Genomic DNA, 14,620 nt, shown 5'->3' with positions numbered 1-14,620 from the left:
GCGCTCATTGGCTGCGCCGCCCGCCCGTCACCGCCCACTGCCCAGGTGAGGCCCCCGCAGGCTCCTCCTCCAGCTGGGAAAAGGGGGGGGGAAAGGGGGGGATGTCGTTCTGAAGGTGGGCTCTCTATAGCTGGAGGGTGGGGAAGCGGCTCGACCTTCCCCCGGAGGCACCTGAGAAGGAGCCGGGGTGGGGGGGGGAAGCTCACCTGGGCGTCGCTACCCCGGTTGGACCCCAGTCCAAAGTTCTCCCGACCCCGATCGGTGAACGGCTGCTTCGTTTTAGAACAGAACAGAACAGAACAGAACAGAACATGATAGAATAGAATAGAATAGAATTTTATTGGCCAAGTGTGATTGGACACACAAGGAATTTTTCTTGGTGCATATGCTCTCAGTGTACATAAAAGAAAAGATACCTTCATCAAGGTATGGAATGGAATGGAAAAATAGAATAGAATAGAATAGAATAGAATAGAATAGAATAGAATAGAATAGAATAGAATAGAATTTTTTATTGGCCAAGTGTGATTGGACACAAAAGGAATTTTTCTTGGTGCATAGGCTCTCAGTGTACATAAAAGAAAAGATACCTTGATCAAGAATTCTAAGGTACAACACTTAGTGATAGTCATAGGGTACAAACGCAACAACACACGAGCACACAATAGATTTAAGCTTAATGTGAACCGTTCCAATCTCGATTGCAGAAAATATGACTTCAGTAACAGAGTTGTTAATGCCTGGAATGCACTACCTGACTCTGTGGTCTCTTCCCAAAATCCCCAAAGCTTTAACCAAAGACTATCTACTATTGACCTCACCCCATTCCTAAGAGGTCTATAAGGGGCGTGCATAAGAGCACCAGTGTGCCTACCGTTCCTGTCCTAATGTTCCCTTTGATTGTATCCAATTTGTATGGTTATTTCATGCTTATATTTATATATACTGTTGTGTCTGACAAAATAAATAAATAAATAAAACATAAAATGTAACACTTAAAGATACAATACTTAATGATAGTCATAAGCTACAAATAAGGAATCAGGAAACAATATCAGTATAAATTGTAAGGATACAAGCAACAAAGTTACAGTCATAAGTGGAAGGAGATGGGTGATGGGAACGATGAGAAGATTAATAGTAGTGCAGATTTAGTGAATAGTTTGACAGTGTTGAGGGAATTATTTGTTTAGCAGAGTGATGGCGTTCGGGGAAAAAACTGTTCTTGTGTCTAGTTGTTCTGGTGTGCAGTGCTCTATAGCGTCGTTTTGAGGGTAGGAGTTGAAACAGTTTATGTCCAGGATGCGAGGGATCTGTAAATATTTTCACGGCCCTCTTCTTGATTCGTGCAGTATACAGGTCCTCAATGGAAGGCAAGTTGGTAGCAATTATTTTTTCTGCAGTTCTAATGATCCTCTGAAGTCTGTGTCTGTCTTGTTGGGTTGCAGAACCGAACCAGACAGTTATAGAGGTGCAAATGACAGACTCAATCATTCCTCTGTAGAACTGGATCTACAGTTCTTTTTATATCTTCCTTTTCTCTTCCCAACATAGAAGCGGAGACTCTTGAGGGCTGGAAGGGGGCTTTGGAGGTTCTCTAGTCCAACCCCAGCTCAGGCAGGGCCCCTTGTACCATTATTTATTTTATTTTTATTTATTTGATTTGATTTTTATACCCCCTTCTCCCGAAGGACTCAGGGCGGTGTACAGGCAAGATAAAACCAGCAATACAAATATACAGGTTAAAATACCATTTAACCATCCCTCTCAAATGGCTGTTCAGCCTTTTCTTGAAAAAAAAACCTCCAGTTTTCCGTTTTTTATTCATAAGCGTTATCAGGGTTGGAAGGGATCTTGGAGGTCTTCTAGTCTGACCCCCTTGTTAAGGCAAGCAGATCTTATTATTGCTTCCAGGAAAAATGGCTGTCCAATCTTTTCTCAAAACTCTCCAGTGATGGAGCACCTGGAACTCCAGGAGGAAGGCTCTTTCTTTCTTTCTTTCTTTCTTTCTTTCTTTCTTTCTTTCTTTCCTTCCTTCCTTCTTTCCTTCCTTCCTCTTTGTTTCTCTTTCTTTCATCCTTTCTTTTTCTTTGTTATTTTCTCTTTCTTTTTCTTTGTTTCTTTCATTCTTTTTCTTTCTTTCTCTGTCTCTCTCTCTTTCTCTCTCTCTTTCTTTCTTTCCTTCCTTCCTCCCATCCATCCATCTCAAGCAGGAGACCCTACCCATCCCATCCTTTTTAAACCTCCAGCGATGAAACAGCTACAACTTCTGGTGGCAAGCTGTTCCACTGTTCTCACTCTTAGGAAGTTTCTCAATTCCAGGTTGCTTCTCTCCTTGGTTAGTTTCCATCCGTTGCTTCTTGTCCTGCCTTCTGGTGCTTTGGAGAATAAATTGACCCCTCTCTTCTTTGTGGCAGCCCCTCAAAATACTGGAAGACTGCTGTCATGTCTCCCCTAGTCCTTCTGGACAAGACATACCCAATTCCTGCAACCGTTCCTCATGTTTTAATCCCCAGGGCCTTTTATCATCTTCACCAGAAGTTGTGGGAGCTTCATCCCTGGAAGCTTTCAAGAAGAGACTTTTCTGCCATCTGTCAAAAATGGTGTTCAGGTCTCCTGCTTGGGTATGGGGTTGGACTAGATGACCCACAAGGTCCCTTCTAACTCTGTTAATCCTTTGTTGTTTCTTCCATGCACTCTTTTCAAGGTCTCAACATCTTTTCTTTTCTTTTTGTGGCAACACAATTTCAAAAGGCAGGAGGAAGAACCTCCGCATAATCCAGCCTTGAGGTTGTTGAAACAGGAATGAAAGGCACCTGGCAAGCTTTCAACGTCCCGTTTTGGACAGTCAAGAGTTTTTGGAAACCCTTTCAGTGCCTTGGTGGATTGTTGCATTAACAGAGGGATACAATCAAGATCAAGGGAGGTACTAACACTGCTCTACAAAACTTTAGTAAGACCACACTTAAGAGTCTTGGATCCACTTTTGGTCACCACACTATAAAACAAATGTTGAGACTCTAGAAAGAGTGCAGAGAAGAGCAACCAGGATGATGAGGGGACTGGAGGCTAAAACAGACGATGAACGGTTGCAGAAACTGGTTGTTTTGACCCAGACTTAGCAGAACCAAGAAACAGAGTCATTATCCCCCCCCCAAAAAAACCCCCTCTTTATTTAACTACTATGAATTCAGGGCATTCACACAGAGAAAAATCCAGGCAATAATCCTTCCAAGGGTTAATTGCAATAACGGATCTTATCAGTCCTTGCCTTGGATAATTGCCAGGCCGAGAGCTTCTAGTTGCAAAGCTTGTGCCAAAAAGGTTGTAAAATCAGGCATGATTTACTAAACCACCAGCTTGCTTAGCAATGGAAACTCTGATCCTGATGACAATCGTAAGTCAAGGACTAGAAGACCTCTAAGGTCCCTTCCAGCTGTTTTGTTCTGTTCTGTTCTATTGTAATTCTATTCTATTCTATCCCATCCTATTCCTATTCTGCATTCTATTCTATTTTATTTCTATTCTGCATTCTATTCTATTCTTCTGTCATTCTCTTCTTTTCTTTTCCTCTCATTCTATTCTGCATTCTATTTTCTCTTCTCATTCTATTCATTCCTCTCCTCTCATTCTCTTTTCTCTTCTCTTCTGCATTCTTCTTCTCCTTCTCTTCCTCCTCTCATTCTATTTTGCATTATCTTCTCTCCTCTCATTCTATTTTCTCTTCTATTCTGCATTCTCTTCTTCTTCTCATTCTTATATTCTATTCCTCTCCTCTCATTCTATTCTGCATTCTATTTTCTCTTCTCTTCTGCATTCACTCTTCTCATTTCTCTTCCTCTCCTCTCATTCTATTTTGCATTCTCTTCTCTTCTCATTCCTCTCCTCATTCTATTCTGCATTCTATTTTCTCTTCTATTCTGCATTTTCTTCTTCTTCTTCTCATTCTCTTATATTCTATTCCTCCTCTCATTCTATTCTGCATTCTATTTTCTTCTCTTCCATTCTGTTCTCTTCTATTCTGCATTCTCTTCTTCTCATTCTCTTCTGTTCCTCATTCTCTTATATTCTATTCCTCCTCTCATTCTATTCTGCATTCTATTTTCTCTTCTCTTCCATTCTGTTCTCTTCTATTCTGCATTCTCTTCTTCTCATTCTCTTCTGTTCCTCATTCTCTTCTGCATTCCATTTTCTCTTCTATTCTGCATTCTATTCTATTCTCTTTTCTATTCCATCCTATTTTCTATTCTGCATTCTCGTCTTCTCATTCTATTCTATTCCTCATTCTCTCCTGCATTCTCTTCTTCTTTTCATTCTCTTCTGCATTCCATTTTCTCTTCTCTTCTGCATTCTATTCTATTCTCTTTTCTATTCCATCCTATTTTCTATTCTGTATTCTCTTCTCCTCTCTATTCCATTCCATTCTCTTCTCATACAAAGGCACCACACCTGTATTAGAGCTATTTATTGTCTTGGAGCTGCTGGGACCCGATCAAACAATGGGGTATATTTCCACCAGCCTATTCTCATGGTCAGACCCTCCTATATTTCTGGGGAGTTGACCTGTGACCCAGATCTCTGCAGGGAAAAAAACATATTTGACCTGTCCACCTTGGACATCGAATGGACCCTCAATCTCAGTTGACAAAAGGATTAAATTCGAGATTTTTTTCAAGACTCGGAAGATTTAGTTGGATTGACAGCTTCCAGACTTTATGTTGTACTACCAGGCCAGTTACTTTACTTAAGGTGGATTGTGTTTTCTCTCTCTTTATGGCCAGCTGACTCCTCCTATGCACGGGGCAAGTCAATCTGGTTAATAAAATAAGGAACAATTTACTGTAGAATAACTTTTGCAGCAATAAGTAATGTATTTGACCAGCTGGGATAAGTACAGAAAAAGCATGAAGTCCAGATTTCCTCGTTATTCAATGTTTGGTTTTCCAAAGAACAAAATGTGGAGACGTTTGCTCAGTGAAGAGAGGAGGACAATATATTCCAATTGTGAGGTTGGATCCTTAACAAGACAAAAGATTAAAACCTTTTGGGATTCTTAAATGGCACAATGAACTGAAATGAGGAGCATAAAACTTGGAAGGGCTTCAGAGGTTTGACTAAATTTGAAAAAAAGTCTCATTTAAAGGGAGAAAAGGAAGCTGATTTCAAGTTAACATGAATGTGTTACCAGACATACAGGCAGAAAGCAACACCCCAATCAACACATACACACCCATATATGTAAAGGTTCCCCTCGCACATACTGCTAGTTGTTCCCGACTCGACTCTAGGCGGTGCTCATCTCTGTTTCAAAGCCAAACAGCCAGCACTGTCCGGAGACGTCCCCGCGGTCATGTGGCTGGCATGACTCAACGCCAAAGGCGCATGGAACGCTGTTCCCTTCCCACCAAAGGTGGTCCCTATTTTTCTACTTGCATTTTTTACCTGCTTTCAAACTGCTAGGTTGGCAGAAGCTGGGACAAGTCACAGGAGCTCACCCCGTTACGTGGCAGCGCTAGGGATTCAAACCGCTGAACTGCCGACCTTTCAATCGACAAGCTCAGCGTCTTAGCCATTGAGCCATCGAGCCAGGGATGAAATCCAGCGGGTTCTGGAGAACCGGTAGCGGAAATTTTGAGTGGTTTGAAGAACTGGCAAATACCACTTCTGGCTGATTCGAGAGTGAGGTGGGAATGGAGATTTTGCAATATCCTTCCTCCAGGAGTACGGAGGGAATGGGGATTTTACAATATCCTTCCCAAGCCACGCCATGCCCACAGAACCAGTGTATATGTGTGTGTGTGTGTGTGTGTTCGGGTTTTCTCCCGTGTAAAATTGGAAGTGTCTTGGCGACGTTTCGACGAAGTCTCATTCGTCATCTTCAGGCTTCAGCTTCGTGCTTCGTGCTCCCAGCAGCACGAAGCTGAAGCCTGAAGATGACGAATGAGACTTCGTCGAAACGTCGCCAAGACACTTCCAATTTTACACGGGAGAAAACCCGAACAACCAAAGACATATATATATATATAAACACACACACACTCCATTCTAGCACTCTTCCTCTCTGCAATCCCACCTATTCTAGTTCTGATATTATTACCTAGTTGGGTCATGAAACGTCTGCAAGAAAGCCACCAAGCTCAGAGAAGACCAAGGACCCCACACAGTTCTCCTCCTCCTCCTCCTCCTCCTCCTCTCCATAACCCCCACTCCCCTCTAACACTGATGATGTTCCCTAGTTGGGTCATGAAAGGTCTGCTCAGGGACCACCAAGGACCCCACAGTCCAACCCTGAGCGACAAATCTTCTACAGGGTTCAGTGCTGCTCAACCGAGGCAGGATAGCATAGCTTTGGGGGCGCCTTACAAGATTGCTGGGAGAGAGATTTGGGGGGCCACAAATAGACCCCCTTCCTTTTTGCTTATTGGGCACCACCACCGTCCAGCCTTGCCAACGTTGGGGAGTAAACACAAACCTGTCCAAACGGACTCTGAAGCACCAACCTTTTACCCTCCCACCGCCCGGACAAACCCCAGCCGCCCCTGAACAAAAACCGAACGCCAATCAACCCAGCAAGGCAGCTTTTTAATTATGTTCCTTTTTTTTGTCATTGTTCTCCAAAACGCAGGATTTATATAAAAAAAGAGGGGAAAAAAAAAAGAGAGAACTGCTATCCTGATCGTTAAGATGCATCATCTTCGAGAGAGGAAGACGGTGACCGCTCGGCACCCGCCCCGGTCCTTGGCACTCCGCAACGCGAGCAACGTCGTGTCTTTTTCGGCAACGTGGAGCGTCGAGCGTCGGCCTTCCGGAGTCCATCCAAAGGAGAGAAGGAAGGTTGGGCTAAAGAGGGCAAGCAGGAGGGGCTGCCTAGAGCGGCGCCACCCCGTCGTTTGGCGGGAGCAGAGCCCGGGAGGGGGACGATCCCCGTAGGTCCCTGTGCCACACCTGGGATTAGGGAACTCTGAAAGGGAACTACGTGAGGTTGCATGCAAAGGGGGTGTCAGAGGAAGCGCGCGAGGGGAGGCGGCAATGCTCAGCAAAATGGCGGGGCTGGGTCAACGCAACTTGGAGGGGAGGGGGGAGCTATTCGTTTTAGGGTCCTACGAACCCAGAGTACGTTTGTGTCAACATCGAGCTCGGAGGGCCAAGCCAAAGGGCGAGCCCAGAAGGGTGACTGGGCAACGTCGAACGTCCTGAGCCGAGTCCTGGCCCCGAGGGAGGGGACTCGGCCTTCCGATCCGGCACCAGAGAGAGAAAAGAGAGGGAGGAAGGAAGGCAGGCTTGGAAGCACCAGGTGTAGCTGGGCATCGCGGCCTTCTGCTGTGCTTGAGGATGGGGAGTGAGGGGGTCCGCGTCTTGAGCGAGGCCCTCCTTGCCGGTGGGTGGATGGGTGGGTGGTCAGTCAGTGGGATTCCTTGATGATCACCTCCACGCCGTGCTGTCGGAGCTGCGCTCGTAAAATCAGGTTTTTGTTCTTCAGATCCTCGACCTGCAAGGAAAAGAGGACGACAGAGATGGAGGTACCAAGGTTTTATCAGTGGGGACATCCCCATTAAGATGGGTGGACATTTTAATGGGGATGTCCATCAGTGGGGTGGAATCAAGATCAAGGGAGGTGCTAATACCATTCTATAAAGCCCTAGTAAGATCACAACTAGAGTCCTGCATCCATTTTTGGTCACCACACTATAAAAAAGAGGTTGAGACTCTAGAAAGAGTGCAGAGGAGAGCAACCAGGATGATGACGGGACTGGAGGATAAAACATACAATGAACGGTTGCAGGAACTGGGCTTGGCTAGTCTAGTGAGGAGGAGGACCAGGAGAGACAGGAGAGCATCTTCCAATATTTGAGGGGCTGCCCCAGAGAGGAGGAAGGGGGTCTAGCTGTTTTCCAAAGCACCTGAAGGCCAGACAAGGAAGAATGGATGATAGAAACTGATCAAGGGAAGATTCAACCTGGAAATAAGGAGGAATTTCCTGACAGTGAGAACCATCAACCCATGGAGCAGAAGTTGCCTTTGGAAGTTGTAGGAGCTTCATCACTGGAGGGTTTCAGGAAGAGACTGGACTGCCACCTGTCAGAAATGGCTGAGGAACTCTGGGAGTTGAAGTCCACAAGTCTTAAAGGGACCAAGTTTGGACACCCCTGGTGTAGGGTCTTCTGCTTGGGTGGGGGAATGGACTAGATAACCTACAAGGTCCCTTCCAACTCTTAATCTGTAATCTGAACTGGGCCTGGCTAGTCTAGTGAAGAGAAGGACCAGGGGAGACATGAGAGCATCTTTCAATATTTGAGGAGCTGCCACAGAGAGGAGGAAGGGAATCAGACTATTTTCCAAAGCACCTGAAGGCCAGACAATTTTGTGACCCAGGCCCAAGTAGGTAGTAATAAACAGTCTGTGGAAAAACAAACAAACTTTATTCGAACAGCTGGGAATTACTTCATTCCCAGCATCGTTCAACTCAAACTAAAACAAATGCCTCCCAACACAAATTCCTCAGTTATCTCACAAACCTTGGTCCAATTAGGCAAACCGCCAAAGGCCCTTCCTGGCAAACGTCCAGAAGCCACACACAAAAAAAAGACCTACACGAAGCAGAAAACGGAGCTACAACTTTGTTTTCCGGCAAAGCTGAAATGTCGTTGCTGGTCTGTTTTAAGCCTTCTGGGAGGGGCCAATCATCTCTTGGCCTTACTCCCAAGTTGTCCTCTCTGCTTGAGCTGCTCTTGCCTTCTGGCAGCTCTTATCATGCGTGCATTAGGAACAGGCTCCTCCTGTTCCTCTGCCTCACTACTATCGGTCTCTGGAGGCTCTGGAGTCCGCACCTCACTTCCCGATGGCCCTGGCCCCACCTCAACCTCATCGCTGTCCGACTCCGTTGCCAGCTCCGTAGGCTGCTGACAGACCACAACAGACAAGGAACAATGGATGGAAACTGACCAAGGAGAGGTTCAACCTGACTGTGAGAGCAATTAACCAGTGGAACAGAAAATGCATCCAGAAGTTCTGGAGGTTTTCAAGAAGAGTCTGGACAGCCACTTTGCAGAAATGGTACAGGGTCTCCTGCTTGCACAGGGGGTTGGACTAGATGGCCTACGAGATCCCTTCCAACTCTGTTGTTCTGTATATGGATGACAGGCCACTAATTTGCAAATAATTTAGTTGTTTTAAAAAAAATTCTAGATGTGTTTTGCAAGAGGTGGGGTAGCAATATTGAATAGAATAGAATAGAATTTTTATTGGCCAAGTAATGCAGTAATGTATTAATCAGCATTCAACAAGGAGGGAAAATATGTGTCATTCTGCGGTTTTTCTTCTTTTTTGCACCTTTTGTTTTCCAATGTCATGTTTGTTTCATGTGTTTTTTTGTTTTGTTTTGTTTTAAATGTCTTGGGAGTTTTGTATTTCAACCTTTTTCGAATAAAACAAAAACGATGAATGGCCACCATTTCTCAGAATTCCCCAGCTAGCAGGTTGAGAAGCACTGGTCTAAACATCCAAGGGTTTGGCGAATGAGACGATCTGCATGCTCTGTGAATCAGATTCCGGCTGCTCAGCTGGATTCATCCTAGAGATCCTTGATGGGAAAAAGCCAGAGCATTGAGGGTCCCCTCCAGAAATAGGGGAAGGGGGGGGTGTCGGTCAACCTTACCTGTTGTCGCAAGACTCCATTATCCACCTGGAGCTGGTCCAGGCCCTGCAGTTCCTCAGAAAGACGGATATTATTCTGCCTTAATTCCTGAATGTAGTCGCAAGCTTTGGAGAGGATCCCTCCTTTACTCTGTAGGGGGAGGAAGAGAAAGGGACTCAAGAGATTAACCTCGGCTAATTTAGGGGAGCCCTCATTACGGATTTGAATGAAGAGAAAGCAGAACCTTCTGGATTATTACTCCCCAAGCATCCTGGACCAGCCCTTGTGGGCTTCACATAATTTAACAAACTTAAAAAACGCAGCTAAATAGGACGGCATAGCGCTGGGGCGGGTCCACAGTACCTGTTCGCTCGAACCGGCTGAATCCCACCCCACCTGGACTGAAAACAAATAGTTCTTTTATGAACAATGAGCTAATGGTTACCAGCCCAGTAGATCACTAATCAGATCACTAGCAGTGCAAAATCTGCTATGGGGAGGAACCTGGGTCCTCCAGGTGTCTACTAGATCAGGGGTCTCCAACCTTGGTCCCTTTAAGACTTGTGGACTTCAACTCCCAGAGTCCCTCCGCCAGCTTCGGTTGGTAATTGATGCGACTGTCAAACATGATGTCCTCTGTCTGTATTGCTTGGGGACAGAAATTCTGGTCCCAACTGCAGTCATAACCCCAGGACCAATTTGGGTTGTTAAACGGGAAGAGGTGAGAATCCCAAGGAGTGTACATGTGCAATGGGGGGGTGTTACAGAGTATGAGTTCCCTGCAGTGACTTACGGGGGCAGCTTGTGACCTTCTCAGCTTCCCCATTGACTTTGCTTGAGGGGAACTGGCAGGGAACCACTCTATATATGCCACTCTATGAAGCCTTAAAGGCCACACCTAGAGTCCTGCATCCAGTTTTGGTCACCACACTATAAAAAAGATGTTGAGACTCTAGAAAGAGTGCAGAGAAGAGCAACTGGAGGCTAAAACATATGATGAACGGTTGCAGGAACTAGGCATGGCTAGTCTAGTGAAGAGAAGGACCAGGGGAGACAGGATAGCATCTTCCAATATTTGAGGGGCTGCCACAGAGGGCCTCTGGTGTCTCAGACTGGTAAGACAGTCTGTTATAAACAGCAGTTGCTTGCAATTACTGCAGGTTCAAGTCCCACCAGGCCCAAGGTTGACTCAGCCTTCCATCCTTTATAAGGTAGGTAAAATGACCCAGACTGTTGGGGGCAATAAGTTGACTTTGTATATAATATACAAATGGATGAAGACTATTGTTTAATACAATGTAAGCCGCCCTGAGTCTTCGGAGAAGGGCGGGATATAAATGCAAATAAAAAAAAAAAAAACCAGAGAGGAGGAAGGGGGTCAAGCTATTTTCCATGGCACCCGAAGGCCAGACAAGGAATAATAGATGGAAACTGACCAAGGAGAGATTCAACCTGGAAATAAGGAGGAATTTCCTGACAGTGAGAACCATCAACCCATGGAGCAGAAGTTGCCTTTGGAAGTTGTGGGAGCTTCATCACTGGAGGCTTTCAAGAAGAGACTGGGCTGCCACCTGTCAGAAATGGTGTAGGGTCTCCTGCTTGGGTGGGGGGTTGGACTAGATGACCTACAAGGTCCCTTCCAACTCTGCCTTCTTGGCAGTGAAGGTAATTCCTGGGAAGATTGACGTCACTATTTTTTTCTCTTATTTGTATCCTGCCTTTATTTTTTTGACAAATAACTCAAGCATATCAACATATCTGGCACACTTTCCTCCTCCTATTTTCTTCACAACAACCCTGAAAGGTGGGTTGGGCCGAGAGAGAGAAAGACTGGCCCAAAGTCACCTGGTTGACTTTCATGCCAAAGGCGGGACTAGAACTTCCAGTTTCCTGGTGATTGGCCCCAAGTCACCCAGCTGTCTTTCATACCTAAGGCGGGACTAGAACTTCCAGTCTCCTGGTGATTGGCCCAAAGTCACCCAGCTGTCTTTCATACCTAAGGCGGGACTAGAACTTCCAATCTCCTGGTGATTGGCCCAAAGTCACCCAGCTGTCTTTCATACCTAAGGCGGGACTAGAACTTCCAGTTTCCTGGTGATTGGCCCAAAGTCACCCAGCTGCCTTTCATACCTAAGGCGGGACTAGAACTTCCAGTCTCCTGGTGATTGGCCCAAAGTCACCCAGCTGTCTTTCATACCTAAGGCAGGACTAGAACTTCCAGTCTCCTGGTGATTGGCCCAAAGTCACCCAGCTGTCTTTCATACCTAAGGCGGGACTAGAACTTCAAATCTTCTGGTGATTGGTCCAAAGTCACCCAGCTGGCTTTCATGCCAAAGGCGGGACTAGAACTTCCAATCTCCTGGTGATTGGCCCAAAGTCACCCAGCTGGCTTTCATGCCAGAGGCGGGACTAATATGGCCCCCATCATCAACCCTAAACCTCATCTCCCCACAGCAGAGCCGCTCAACTGTTCTCACCTGTCCAGATTTGGTGTTCTCCATAGAACAGTCCGGAATGATCTTGGACAGCTGCACAATCCAGTTGTTGATCTTGTCCCTGCGCCGGCGCTCCACTACAGGACACAAAAGGATTACAGGATTACCTTCTGGAAGGTAAGGCCCTACTTCCCTGTTTCGCGTGGTTGTAGGAATTTTGCAGCGGTGTTAAGTGCAAGACTGGATTTGGTGGTTTTGTAACGTCGCTAAATAAATGGTCGTAAGTTGAGGACTCCCTGTATTTATTAGGCATAGCCCTCATCTTTTCCATGGGGGGGGGAGCTTCCTTTATTCCTGTCCCCCACAACAACAATCTTGTGAGGTAGGTTGGGCAGAGAGAGAGAGAGACTCACCTAGTGAGTTTCCATGGCTGAGGATGGATTTGATCTCCCCAGTTTTACATCATTTTACAACAATTAACAATTACATCATTTTACAACAACCTAACCACTATGCAGCATTGCCTCTCTTCCCCAATCCGGCTGCCTTCCTCACCTTCGTTGTGCTGTGCCCGACGCTTCTCGTCCCGTGTTGTCCGTGGAGCTTCTGACTTCCTGGGAGAAGGAAAAGGCGGGTGTAAATTTACGCTTGCAAGTCGTTAAATTTACAGCCTGTCACCATTTAAGACAGAATTCTTATAAATGAGGTATCGTTGGTCTGTGACACTTGTCTAAGATGTTAAAAACGGGCACTCAAACCAGGGCTGGAAACGTGAAAAGGAAGAAGGGGCTTCTTATCGCGCACGGTGGGTATGAGAAAAAAAACCCAAAGAAATTTGGGGTGCAAATTTATACCCTGATGAGAAAGTACTGCAAGATTAATATGAAATGAAACCGGAACTGCCTCTATTGCGCTCTATGGACTGAACTGGAAAAGAAATATGGGAAATTAAGATTATTGTATGCGCAGAGGGAAGACTAATGAAATGCACAGATTGGAAGATTAGTGTCAGGGGTCCCACAGATGCCCTAATTAAATCATGAGTCTCGAGCCAAGTTTCAAAAAGAAATCCAGTTATTTATTAGGAGCTTCATATCGGCAGGTTCCCAAGTGAAGCCAGCTCTGACCCTACGTAATTTATGCTCCAATTAGACCCTGTTTCTCCCTCCCTCCCAGGGTGCATCATCAATTATATTCGCCAAGGGAGCAATTTCCTGGGTTGTAGAGGTCACTCCCCCTCGGCTGCTGTAGGTAACCCTGGGATAAAGCCTTGAGAGAAATAAGCATAGAATGTGCATCTCTCTTTGGCTGCTGTGCCATTTTCGCAGTTTTTCCACCCCCTGGCCTATGGCAAATGGAGTGTGTGCCAGGAATGCTTTGCGAGTTGACAATTAGATTATAAAACTGCAAAGCTAAACAGTTTGATCAGGGTAAAAATGATACAAGACTTTATTTGGAGAAATGCAACGGAGCTGGGCTGGGGCAACGGCGCACATGCCCACTGAGAGGGCTCTGTGTGCCACCTCTGGCACATGTGCCATAGGTTCGACACCACGGCCCTAGCATAGGGGTCCCTAACCCCCGGTTCATGGACTGGCAAATGAAGCCCCATCCATAGGATACAGGTAGCATGGAAAACCACGTCCCTTCTGATCCGCGGAAAAAAAAAATCTCCCCACAGAACTGGTCCCTGGTGCCCACAAGGTTGGGGGGACCACTGCCCTAGCAGACCAATTCTGAAAACTTGGAAAACTAAGAAAAAAAACCTCCCACCCTCCCAATTCGGACGTCAGCAAGCATGCCATTAAATACGAGGCCTGTCACTCACGGGGAATAAGGGTGAGTCCTGGGTGCGATTGACCGCTGGGTTCCACTCTGTAGCACCTCCTGGGGTGACATCATGACGAAAAACTGCCCTGTTCGAAGTGGGAGAGAGAGAGAAAGAAAGAGCTTTGTGTTTAGAAAATACTTCAAAAGGAATCACATTGAAGAACCAAACCTTTGAAGTCTGCTGGCTGCAGACTTAAAGAAAAAGAGCCATGAGAGCCAAGGACACATCGGCAGGTGTCTGCCAAGACCAGAGACTTTTTCTCGTAACAAAATAATGGGGCTCAACTGGACAATGTGACCTGCACTAATAGAGGGACAGGGATATCCATACTGTAACTATGTGGGTTTGCGCAGGAATTAGGTAGAGTTGGTTTTGCCTTCAGCAGTGCCGAAATGATGTACTCAATAAAGTTTTGCATTCAGAAACCAGAAGGTCTCGCATGTGCTTGCCTTGGTTCGTCAAGCCAGAACGTTGACGACTCCATATAGTGACTGTTCAAAGTTACAACGGTACTGAAAAAAGTTACTTATGAGCGGGTTTCCCACCTACAACCTTTATAGCAACCCCATGATCATGTGATCAAAATTCAATGCTTGGCAACTGGTTCATACTTATGACCATTGCCGTGTCCCCGGGTCACGTGAACCCTTTTTGCGACCATTTGACAAGCAACATCAAAGGGGAAGGCAGATTCACTTAACAACGGTGTTACTAACGTAT

At 45.9% G+C, this 14,620-nt stretch overlaps 1 protein-coding gene across 4 annotated transcripts in view; it reads right to left on the bottom strand.

The window, feature by feature from the left end:
- Positions 1-6,563: 6,563 nt before the first annotated feature.
- USF1 (upstream transcription factor 1) overlaps positions 6,564-14,620 on the bottom strand; it is a 28,175-nt gene continuing 20,118 nt past the window's right edge. For all 4 annotated transcript variants that reach the window (XM_058160058.1, XM_058160061.1, XM_058160060.1 and 1 more), the window contains exons 7-11: positions 13,898-13,985; positions 12,625-12,683; positions 12,112-12,206; positions 9,656-9,784; positions 6,564-7,489 (exon numbers count right to left, since the gene is read on the bottom strand). In XM_058160058.1, coding sequence (XP_058016041.1) covers positions 7,403-7,489; positions 9,656-9,784; positions 12,112-12,206; positions 12,625-12,683; positions 13,898-13,985 — 458 coding nt within the window. In that variant the 3' untranslated portion in view covers positions 6,564-7,402. The remainder of the gene's footprint in view (positions 7,490-9,655; positions 9,785-12,111; positions 12,207-12,624; positions 12,684-13,897; positions 13,986-14,620) is intronic.

The sequence above is a fragment of the Ahaetulla prasina genome, chromosome 17, assembly GCF_028640845.1.
Source record: "Ahaetulla prasina isolate Xishuangbanna chromosome 17, ASM2864084v1, whole genome shotgun sequence".
In the NCBI taxonomy this organism is placed as follows: domain Eukaryota; kingdom Metazoa; phylum Chordata; class Lepidosauria; order Squamata; family Colubridae; genus Ahaetulla; species Ahaetulla prasina.
The sequence above is the reverse complement of the archived record's forward strand: the minus strand, read 5'-3'. Positions and strand labels throughout refer to the sequence as shown.